This window comes from Vicugna pacos, chromosome 34 (genome assembly GCF_048564905.1).
Source record: "Vicugna pacos chromosome 34, VicPac4, whole genome shotgun sequence".
Lineage (NCBI taxonomy): Eukaryota > Metazoa > Chordata > Mammalia > Artiodactyla > Camelidae > Vicugna > Vicugna pacos.
Window position 1 is genome coordinate 15860225 of NC_133020.1, and position 12101 is coordinate 15872325.

The window sequence follows — 12101 nt, forward strand, 5'->3', positions numbered from 1 at the left end:
TCAATATTTAACATACGCATTAAACATTCATAAAATTATTTATCTTGACTCTTTACAATTTCAGGGGTAGGCAGACAAATTTCATCAATTTTAAAACACATAGTAAAACCAAAAATTCTAACTGTGTATGGTGATGGATGTCAATGAGACAGTGTCTAGTTTATTGTTATGTTGTATACCTGAAACTAATATAATGTTGTACGTCAATTACATATTGATAAAAAAAAACTTTAAACAAGTGTTTTCAAATATGTGAAACATGTATGAAAAGACACAGTTTGAAACACTTTACAGATTCCAGAAGTTGATAAGTAGTAATACTACGTTACTTATCTAAATAATACTGGATCTTTATTGCCCACCCCATCTGTCCCATGAAACAACTAAATAAGCCGTTGCTTACAGATATAACGATATTTACTTCTGCAGTTTTCATCCAAAACACTGTAGCTTGGGCTATAGATTATGCAGCTTTTTGGATTTTCAGGGTGGGATAATAGAAATCTGTAATGAAGAAGAAATTTTTAATGTATGGGAAAAGGAAATGAGAATGTTCTAGAATGATTTTTTGTTGTTGTTAAATGATAGAACTTTTAAAAGCATTTGAATGAGATTACCATATTGAGTCATTATCTTTTTTTTATTCAAGTTATTTTTCACAATTTCAGAGTATAATGTTACACTCAGTTATTGCCTCAGTAATCAGTAGCGTTGAGGTTGCAGGTTTTTGGTTTTTGCTGTGGTTTCTAATGGTTTTGATATTTGATAGACTTTGATTTTGTTTAAAGGTATATTAGCTAGTCTAGGAAAAATATCAGAGCATAAAATGTGTCCTTGTATGATGCTGTCAATTCCATGTTTATGAATGAGAATCAGATTGGACGGTTACAAATATACATAAAATAAGCCCAGAATATTTGAAACATGGGAGGATGCTGAGAATATTGGGCTCCACCGAATTAAGAAAAATAACGGATATGCTGTTTTTTCCTGGGCTGCTTCTGTATGTGTGAGAATGTGTACGTGCACATACATGTCCAAGTTCTGGTACCCGGGCAGGAAAAAAGGCGTATATCAAAATCTCTTCTAGAGTCACAAGTACACTAACTTCACATTCCTTGAGCACACACTTGGGTGTTCTGGATGGGGCTAAAGTTGTTATTCGGTTTCATCTATTCTCTTTTCTGTATTTTCATGCCTTGAGCAGGGTATCTTAGTCATAGTATTCCTGGATATTAATATTCCCTGGTCAGATCTAGGATAAATTCAGAAAGAACAGAGAAAAGGTTTGACTGCCAGAAACTTACAGATCTTTGGAGAGGGTGGAATTATCCTCCCACAGCCAGGCACGATGCTCTTCACTGTAAGAGAGTCCGATCCAGTAAAGGTACGAACTGAGGCTCAGAAAGTGCTGCTTGGAAACAGAGACAAACACATTAATCTACTTTAAACCCACTCTAGGGATAATATCCTTTTAAGAAGGTCTGTGTCCAGCATCAGATTCAGCTTTTCAATTATACAAACTAAAATCGTTTTTAACTTCTAATTTAAGAGGTATGGTCAGTCACATGCCTCATATTTCTCATTCATCGAACCCATTCATTTATGGAGGGAAAAGATACCACAAAATCTCACTGCTTGAAGGAATTAAAAAATTCTACCAAGAGAGGTAGAGTTCATAGTTCACTTCCTTCACAGGGAATCGACAATCAAATCTGATCCCAAATCAACAGTATCTTGAGAGATAACTCTTAGTGCAACATCTGCAGGCAACTAGAGAAAATGTTCACTTTTTCTTAAGAATTGAGTAATTGTTTTATAATACTTTAGACATTCATTCCGCATTATTACCAAGAATAACAACAGCTTACAATTACAAATAAATTGTAAATTCAGTTAAAGAACTAAAAATTTAAAGTTCTTTGAATAAAAATAATAACCTATTATTGCTTCCTTGAATTCTCCCTGAAAAGTTTCTTGTGCTTTATCTATCACATCCCTGTAATATAAATCTTGGAGAAATGTTGTGTTGATTTTGTGACTACTTTTAAGTATAGGAACTTTAGTTCAAATATAACCATTCATTTACTATCTGATTAAAGACTTGAATCAAAGTATTCAGCTTACTTAGATAATGTATGTTCCTAGGTCAAAGAAAATGTAGAAAATCAGAATTAAATACATGCCAGTTCATTTTTGCTTTGCATCTGAAGTAGGCTGGAATTATGAGAAGCACAAAAATTGCTACTGTCTTTCCATGTTTTTAATTCATTAGAAATGAAGTAGCAGTTGCACTGGTACCCAACCCACTTTTCTTGGCAAGAACAGCAGTCAGATCCTAAGGAAAAAAAAAATAAAACATGACTGACGCATTGGAGATTCATTTTTTTCAGCGTTATTTACTGATTAAAAAAATCATTTGTTATTTATTTATTTATTTCTCTACGAATATTCTTTGAGAATTTACTACACACACCACACTTCAGGGGATATTAATGTCAGATACGACCCTACCTTCCTGGAGATCTATGGAGGGTCCTGGAGAGAATGTTGGCTGATCGTTTTGTTTAGTAAATGCTGCAAGAAATGTGTAGAAATTGACCTCATCAAGCAAAAGTTTATGAAATAACAAAACACTATACATTAGTAAAAATAAAAGCATTATTATAAAGTAGTTTCATCATAGTTTTGATCTTTATATAGCCTTGCCCAGAAAAACTTACAATGTTTCAACAAAACTCCCAAAGCAGCCATCAACAAAAGGCATAGTACTCCTAAGATCCCTGAAATCAACCTCCATGGAGTGGTCTGAAAAGCTGTAAAGAAAGAAAGATGGGTAATAATTTGAAGAACAAACCCAGGAGCTGAAGTTTTTAAAAGCAGAAACCAGTAAGAGAATCCAAAAAGTTCTTTGGTTGGATGACCCGCTCACTTTGCCCATGAAACGTGGGGAAATGAAGACATCCCACTCAGAAGTCCACCAAATACCAACATTTTTATGTGGTGTTATTTTGTTCTTCAGTGAGGTTATCCACACCTTTTCTCCTCCATCAGCTCTGTCTCAATAAAATATATTTACCATTTATTTTCTAGTTTGACAGAGAATCTTAGATATGTGTAGTAAGAAGAGCTTCACGGGCACTAAGTTCTACTTTATCAGCTTATATAGCAAATTCTTACTTTCACAACAACAACAAAATCACAAGATGGAGAGTATGATTCCCATGAGGCAGAGGAGAAAATTTAGGATCCACTGATAATGCTGCTTTCTCAAGGTATGAAAGCTATTAAGTATCCAAGTCAGAAATCAAATGAAAGTTTGTCCAGTTGTTCAGAGTATCTCATTCAACATATTCTGTCATTGTCACAATAATGCTACGTGGGACTGTGACCTTCTGCTAATCTCAGTGTATTCACTGCTTTGAGAAATACCAGGCTTTGTAGAAGCTGTACCCAGAACAGAAGACACAGGCATGCTCCGGTCCTGGTAGGATGAGACATTTCCCAACCAACGTACGGGACCTTGGGGACCTGGGTTCATGTCACAGCAGGCTGAATTATGATACATCAGCAACCATTATTTACAGAAACCATTTTTTACATTTATTACATTTTCTCATACCAAACATTACTTGCTTATAGGCATTTCCACCCAAACAATTTAATATCAGAAGATTCTGCATTAACATTACCACACTCCCAAAGAGTGTTGTCATTAACAACAGTCCACTGTGTCAAACTGTGAATCTGGGTGGTTTAGGGATGTCACAACACAAATGATACACTTAAAAAAAAAACAAAACACTGTTAAACAACGTTTTGTTAACATTTAGCATTCTATATTTATTTCCATGCTAGAATTCTGCTGTTTGTATTTTCTCCTGGCAAATTCAGATCCCCATCAGAGCCATCCCTTTCAGAATCCACTCTTTAAACCTGTTGGAAAATCTGCACTAGTATTCCTGAGTTACACAATGAAGAATTAGAAGAATGAAATTAAAGTGGAAAGTGTTGAAACATGGGAAGCCTAAAAAGATCCGCTTTTTAGTGTTGCCTGACATCTTTCTTAAAGAATTGCCATGAGATATCTTTCCTGGTTATTTTAATTTTTTAATTTTATGACTTGAGCTGCACGTACCTGCCATGTGAAGTGTTGTCCCGATGTCGCGATGCGGGTTAAGGCACGACGTGTGTCTGTTCGGGAGGTGCGGTGTCACATCACGGAGCTGAGCGGGAGCCCAAGGGACCCGCAAGTGGTGCGTGAAGAAATTGAGAAGAAAAGTTGTGTGTTTCAGTGTGCTTGTACCATCTGTTGATGAGCCATGGATGTGTAGTACGAGCAAGAAGCAGTAAAATCACTATCTTCTAAAACATTTCTGGAACCACAACACAGGAAGTCCTCACCCGACTTGCGCAATGCCAACCCTTTGACAGGCACAAAAGAAGGCGAGAGGGAGGTTACACTTTGCTGTTTGAACATCAAAGTCATCTTTAACAATACTTGGAAAACAAGGGGAAATAGGACTAAACTAAAGGTAAATTTACTTAGTATAATAAAATTCCACACAGAAGTTTCCTTTTTTAATAATGAGAAAAGTTTATTATTTCCGTTGGGCCAGTTAAACACAGGTTAAAGCACGTGGCATATACTAGTCCATTTACTCCTGAAAATGACTTAATAATGAAGATATATAAATATACCAGTTTCACCGATGCGAAAACAAAGGTAAAGCTACGTACTAGACCAAGGTCTGGTCAAGGTCACTTCAGTTTGAAACCCAGGCAGTCCTTCTCCAGGGCACACACACGGTACATTTCAAGTCAAGCCTTTCCCTCTGTGTCTGTATGTTTGTTGATTTTCATTTATTTTTCTTTAGTGCAGAGTGGTTGGAATCTCCCATCTCTCGTTCTGGGCTTCTGCATCCTGTCTCATTAACCCAGGGATGGAAAGCAAAGATTAAAAAAAAGTAGAACCAGAGGGACTTCCCATGACTGTCCCATGAGTGCACATGTCCTCTGCCCCACAAACATCTGTGCTCTGCAACTCCTTCAGCTGTTCTGAGCCCACACTCGATGCCCCATTCACATTAGCCTTAAAAGTTTCTTTTAATACTTGACTCTCCAGTGGTCCACTCCCTTAGCGTCCTTTGACATGAACACAGCTGCCCGATTATCTTAATTTTTGCTAATATGTTAATTATTGTAATCATTTATTGTGTTATCTCAATCAGATAGTATACTGATAATTCAAGTCACACATTTTGTCCTCAGAAGAGTGAACTTAATAGTGGGTATTTCAAATGTGGGGCAGATATGCAGAATAAGAGTCGGGAACAGAGATTGCATCAACGATGAAGTGTCTGAAAATACAATTTACTGTTCATCCCCACACAGAAATAGACTCCCAAGTTTTTTGTTATTAATATTATTTTTAAGCATTACAGTATTACCATAGATGAACCTTTTTGCAAAATACAGTCTTTCCAACCAAAAAGAGAAGGAGAAAAACAAAAAAACAAAGATTGTAATTTGTTTTCTCAGTTTCCATGAAGTTAAAAGTTTTCTATCTTTTTAATTTGCATTGTGGGACATTGGGCAGCTTTCATTGAATCATCTAAACAGCTACAATATAAATCCTCACTGGAGAACGTAAACATGAACATTCTTCATCAAGAAAAAAAAAAAAAGAAAATTCTCCATCCAGATTTTATGCAAATCCAAGTTGAGAGAAGTGATTTGTAAATAACCCTATGCCTTCCTGAAATCATTTTTTTTCAGTTTTAAAGTTGTACACTACTGAACTAGCAAAAGCTACCTAATTTTGCTCATTTTTGATGAAAATTATCTTAACTCAATAGGAGTTTAGGATTTTATCTCTAGCTTCAGTTTTGAGATGATACAAATTTTTGGCAGAATATATTAAAAGGATTATTATTATACTTCCAACACTAACAGCCCGTCTTCTTTTGGAAATTATTCTAAGTTTTCAGAACCATGCTTAGAGACTTAACATCTCTCTCTCTCTCTCTATCTCTCTCACTCACTCTTTCTCTCTCAGTTTATTGACTTAGAAGTAAAAGTCCATCAAAGATGCACGCAGTCTGGGAACTCCAGGCTCAAGTCACAAATAAGATAACTGAATACACATGTGCACACACACACAAGAGATAATAGACAGATGGGCAGATAATGACTTCCTCTAATTCTGTCTGAATTGTCAACCCCGGTTGATTGGTTCCTTTCTGTACAAAGGCATTTGAACTGCTTTTGTTCCAGTTTCCCTACTACTTATCTCTGCTTGGAGCAAAAGTTACCATTTCCTCACCCATACCCCTCAGAACATTTGTAAACTGTGGCCCGTCAGTGTCTGTAACTGTGTGTCTGCAGGGTTTCCCCCCTTAGAACTGCTGCAAAGCCATCCTGCACTCCCTCCCATCAGGGTCCAGCAGTGCTGGGGATTCTCAGCTGAATGACCCTCAACCAAAGAATTTCAGGATTTGATCTAGTCCAGCAGCCTTGACTTGAATATGATGCAATTTTGAACTTTGTTCCCATTTCCTAGAGTCACTCAACAGTGTGAAGCTCCATTCTCCTCCTCTAATACCTGGATTAAGGTGACCTTTATTTTGTTCTGCCTCCCCCTTCCTGTGTTAACACTCCGTTTTCTACATTTATGTACACATCTCTCAAATAAACATTCACTCAGACCTTTATCAGAACCTGCTGCAAAGAGAACCCGGACTGAAATTCCACTGGGATGTTCAGCATCACTTATACAAGATGCATCCAGAAGCTGCATCTCTCTTTGCAGCGTCTCCTCTCCCTTAGTGTCCACTGCAGGCAACTGCAATTTTTCTCCTCTGTCATTTACGACTGCCTTTGCTCAAAGCAAGTGATGGCTCCAGTACCTAAAAGATCATTCAAATCTGAACAAACTGACGGGGAAAATAAACTAACGTCCACTTAAGTTATGAACAGTGAGGCTTTTTTCACAGCCTAGTAATCCAGATACTAAAATGCTGCAGAATATAGCAATAGTATACATTCCATTGATCCCAAATGAGAAATTTATTTTGATCTCACTGCTTGGAAAATACATTCATTCTCTTAGCGGGAAGAAAATTGTGGGCACCAGTCTGTAAATTCCTTCTATGGGGAAGGGAGGAAAAAAGAAGGATCCTGACCTGGTAATGTTTCCTTGTAAACACATATTAATGACAAACTTACTAGCAAGCACTGGTAGGTTTTGCTTGTCAAGCTCCTTATCATGGACTACTTTTAGCAGGATGTGTTGGAGTGTCTAAAACTGTTTACGGTCAAAACAAAACAAAGCAAAAAAGATGGAACTGGAACCTATGAGTTTATAAAGCGTAGCTTCCTAGAAAATGTCTCATAAACTATATAACCAGCTGAGTACAAGATGGAGATGCATCATAGCCAAAGCGTCTCATTTTGTGTACGTGATGAAGCCACAAGCATCATTTGGAGACTTCATATGTTAATCTGTTAGTCTGGATGACAGTGCAACCTAAGATAGAAAGGAAGGACCTGGAAAGCTGCATTGAAAGCCTGGATTTCTCACCCTTGGTCTGTACCACATTGAAATTGCTAGTAAAGCTTACCACTGGGTAAAATCTCCGATGATGCTAGTGAGTCTGATTTAGCAATCCTCTGTGTTACCTTCTTGAGGATTTGGTACATTTTGTCTGCATAGATAAGGAGAAATATGCACACTATTATATGTATCTGTTCAAACACGCTCTGCTGCTCATCTTTTTTTTTTTTCCCAATATCATGGTCATTTCTTTTTCTGCAACAAGCAGATGTGGTTCAGAGCAAGCTGAGAGTCTGAGAACAGGAATTAAGAGAATGAGGACTAAGGAACAGGAGGGTGAACAGTATGCTTTGCTTTCTGCTACTGCAGTTGTTGTCTGGATTTGGAACCCAGCCTTTTTCTCTGGACACCAATCAAGTAATAAGGAAACCCAAGGACCACAATAGGCATTTATCATCTCTGTCGTCTCTTTCGAACAAAAAGTGGCCCAGTAATGCGCTTTAACGTTTGGTGTTACTGATACTTCCTCTAAATGGATTTTACTTTTGTTAAAATAAATGTTTATTTATAAAATAATAATGCTTATTATAAAAGGATAGATTATGCTTTAAAGTATTAACAAACTGAAACAAACTGGAGCCAAAGCCATTCTGGTAATCTCCTGACATAACCACTCAAATGGAGAAACCTACTGTGTTACAGTTTATTGTTGAGAATAGCCAGAATCTAACAGAATCTTATATCACATCAGTTTTCTGTAACTTAGAGGGTTGTAAAATAGCTTGAAGACAGTGAAAGGCACATACATATTTTTTAAAAATTAATTTGTTAACAAATGTGTTTACTTTTGTCACCTGAAGATGTAAAATTGATACGTAGGACGCTGGGAAGTTGCGTTATGTGTGCTCATGAGTTCCTCTAGTCTGATAAACTGATTCTGCATAATAGACAGTTTCTAATTATTCACCTAGAAATTTTCCCTCTGTAATAGAAGTTAGTTACTTTGGCTAAAAGTTGTAATTAATGTGGGCAGTTGCAACTCTAGGGGAAACAATGACAGGAAACTGGAACAGTAACTGGACTTAAATTTTCCTAAATCAGAGGTGTTCAAACACACTAAGTCCCTGAGCCTCGTTACACTCTTACACATTGTCTCCTGTGGTGGCTGCTTGTAGGGCTATTTCCAGTCACTTCTGATATCAAAACTTCTTTGTCGATTTCTGTCTGAGGCATCGCTACTGATGATGATAAAGGTTCACAGGCGCTGGAAGTCACACACCCCTGGAGAAGAGATTATTTCCCATCAGTGCAGAAAACACCAACATGGACTCTATTTGCTAAAAGAACTATTGGAATGAATGTTTCTGATATTTTGCACGCTTACTGTACCACGTAACAGAAGGGGGAAAGGCTCTGTTATCATCTGTGTATTTTTTGCAACTTATTGGTGAGAAGTATGAGTGTTGAGCCTGAGAAATTTTTTAGTAATTTGCCTTCGTGCACATATGCATTTATGTAACAAACACCAACAGACTTATTCTGTGCCATGCACTCTTCTAAGTACTTTATAAATAATAATGCTGGATAACTGTACTGATCTAAGACATACCCTTCTATTCTCCCAATGGCTCTTTGATTTAAAATGGAATCACTTTGCTGTATGCCTGAAACAAAGTAACTCAACTATACTTCAATTAAAAAAAAAAGACAATATATGTTCAAATTAAGAAATTGCTATGAAAAAGAAAACAAAACCAAACCAAAACCAAAAAAAAAAAAAAAAAAACCAGGTGGGACAAAAAAAAAAAAAAAAACACCCCAGAAATTGCTATGACCTCTTTTGTGTGACAAATTGAATTCCTGCTAACCCAGATCCAAGAGTGCAGAAAAAGTGGATACGGGAGGAAACTTAATGTGAAGTTGATTAAACTCTGACTCTGAAAGAGTGCCTGCCTTGGCTTTATCCATCTCTGTCTGGTCTTTCAGAAAAAGCATCATGAGAACAAGGGTTTCACCTGTCTTGTTTATTTTGTATCTACAACTCCTAGGACCATTCCCTAGCCAATTTTTAAAATAATTGCTTTTTTCACTCATGAACGTATGCATATATAAATGGAATCAGGCAACAAGGAGATTCATAAAAAAATTGAATGTCTCTTAACAACTAACTGAGATCAGATTCAACAACAAGCGCTCAGCAGCATGAAAATTGTGGCTTCTGGGGGAATAATCAGATGAGAATAAGGCACAGAGAATCTAGAAAAATGGCACAGAGCTAAATGAGATGACCAAGTAAAGGCAGATTATTGAGTATCCTCAACCAATTTCTTTTTTTGTTTTTAAACTCCTGATGAGAGCTCACTTTAATGCAGTTGACAAGGAAATTTTGTTGTTAATTGATCCTGAGCCGATGATTTTTCTCGCACCTTCCTCAACCTGTTAAATGTGAGATGTCGAAAGTCAGCAGCTTCAAGGGTCTGATTCTGCTTCTTGTTGGACTGGTAAACTTGACTAGGTCATAGAACCCTTTTACAATTCATTTCCATCGTCTGTGAAGGTAAAATTCAATTCAACCGTTTATCAGAAATATGTTTTGAGAAAGGCTTAATGTATAAACAAAGAAAGTATTTAATACCTAGTAAGTGCTCAGAAACATCAGGAAACATTATCTATCTACTCACAGGACAGAGGTTATTAATTACAGTAAGTTTGGAGGTTATTAATCTTTACTGGAGATGACGTCCGGATTCTGACATGACCCGAACCTCTCGGTCAGTCTCAGTCACCAGCTCAGTGTGCTCTGTGTGTAGAGCTGTACTGCAGAGCACAGAATATTTCCAACCGCAGACTTGCTGCTGCTTGAAATAACACTTAACACCTACACAAGCCTCCGTACGACCAAGCAGTCTTGGGGAGGAGGTGAGTGAACGCTGGGCAGAGGGGGTAGCACGTCTGTTGAAAAACAAAAAACAAAAAACAGAAACAACCAAGTTGCTGCTACAAAAGATAGTAGATTTGAAACAGTTCATGTGGTCAAGGAACAGAAGATAAGGCTTCAGGAGGCGAGGAGGAGACCAAAAGTGAGGTTTACAAGCCTGGATGTGGTGATCGGCCCCGCTTTGCCTGTTACTATCCGTGTCATGAGCATTCGGACAAACATGACCACAGGAAATGACACTAAATTCAGAATCATAACAGCATTTACCCAGTAAGAGCAGAGGAAGGAAGAAGAAAGAGCCCAACACAAAGAAAAATAATTCGAGGCTCAGAAAGTCTCACCGAGACTGTAAACACCAGAGTTGTATTGTACACGAGACCTTTTTTTTTAACGTGAATTTTCTTCTGATAGAGTGCTTAGAGGTAGACGTTTTGTATCGATGGAGGTAATGAATGAGCAAGGACACAAAAGAACAACCTTCACCCTGCTAAGGGGCCAGGTATTAAAGAACACCGTGCAAGCATTATTGGGGGTCCTGTTTGTATAAAACTTTGCAAAAGACATTGCTTCTCCCTGAGTTCCTCCTGAACCATTACCGTGACAGAACAGTGATTAGAAGAGAAAGTTTCCAGGATGCCCACTTCGCATGAGGGGAAAAGAAAGCTAGAATATGGCAAAAATGGCACAGAGCTGAATGACTGTATTGTATTTAAATGTCAATTTTAGAAGGAACACAAGCTAAAGTTAAAACTTATTTTACAAATAATAGTAAAGTGTTTTTAAAAATAAGAAAACGTCATGCTAATCCAGGTTAACACGAGACTTTGCTAAGTGTGAATAAACAGGTGACACCAATACAGCCAAAAGAGAGCGAGAATTCAAGCAGAATACATCAGAGATTGTTCTTTTATATACAACATTTTCTCGCCAATTTTTAAAGAGTCAGAAATGAAAACTAAATGGTATGTAAGATACAGATACAGTCCCTAATTTTGTATCCAAAATCCTTGGGGATAAATGTATTTTAAGATCCACCATTTGGTACTTTATATGTGCATGTACATAAATAATATAAATTAACAGCACCAGTGGAATTTGGTGGTTCACCCTATAACCGAGCACATCATTATTTCCTCAGCAAAATGCATGAAACAAACAAACAAAAAGATAATTAGCTAAGTTCAGGTTTTGGAACTAAACTAATAAAAACATTTTGCTTTATATATATTTTGGTTTCAGGATTGTGGATAAGTGGTTGGAGACTTGTGTCTCCCATGTCAGTATACGGATTACATTATGCTCAATTCTTTCTTCAAAAACTTTTTTTCTAAAATCCCTTCCCTTCTTACTGGACCCTTCTACACATGGTTCCATACTGAGAATGTGTCTGAGTGACCTTACCCACACATTACACCGAAGAGGCCGACATATAGATTGGGCAAGTTCAGTGAATCTCTGGACAGAATACTGTGTTAACCAGTCATACTTCTGATCGCGGAGGAGCATCTCTTCCGAAATACCATGCCCCTGTGTCCTTAGTAGGTCTGGTTTCTTCCACCCTGTGCCAGTCACTATCCTTTTTGTCCTCCTCACCTCCCCCTGCTCTGC

At 37.4% G+C, this 12101-nt stretch overlaps 1 protein-coding gene across 1 annotated transcript; it reads right to left on the reverse strand.

Moving 5' to 3' along the window:
- Positions 1–4322, reverse strand: LOC102544032 (natural killer cells antigen CD94). Its single transcript, XM_015235627.3, has 6 exons — positions 4139–4322; positions 2724–2816; positions 2515–2577; positions 2187–2338; positions 1308–1411; positions 1–504 (listed from the first exon to the last, which is right to left on the reverse strand). The coding sequence occupies exons 1-6, from the start codon at positions 4143–4145 to the stop codon at positions 384–386; spliced, it is 540 nt and encodes a 179-aa protein (XP_015091113.1). The 5' UTR covers positions 4146–4322; the 3' UTR covers positions 1–383.
- Between the last annotated feature and the right edge of the window lie 7779 nt (positions 4323–12101).

Bases quoted from the DNA above. Each gene is read 5' to 3' on its own strand.
- LOC102544032 (XM_015235627.3), bottom strand. The intron at 2,578-2,723 runs GTAAGTTTTTCT...CATTTCTTGCAG, and splicing joins GGGAGTTTTGTTGAAACATT to CATTTACTAAACAAAACGAT. The intron at 2,339-2,514 runs GTAGGGTCGTAT...TTTTTTCCTTAG, and splicing joins CTCCATAGATCTCCAGGAAG to GATCTGACTGCTGTTCTTGC.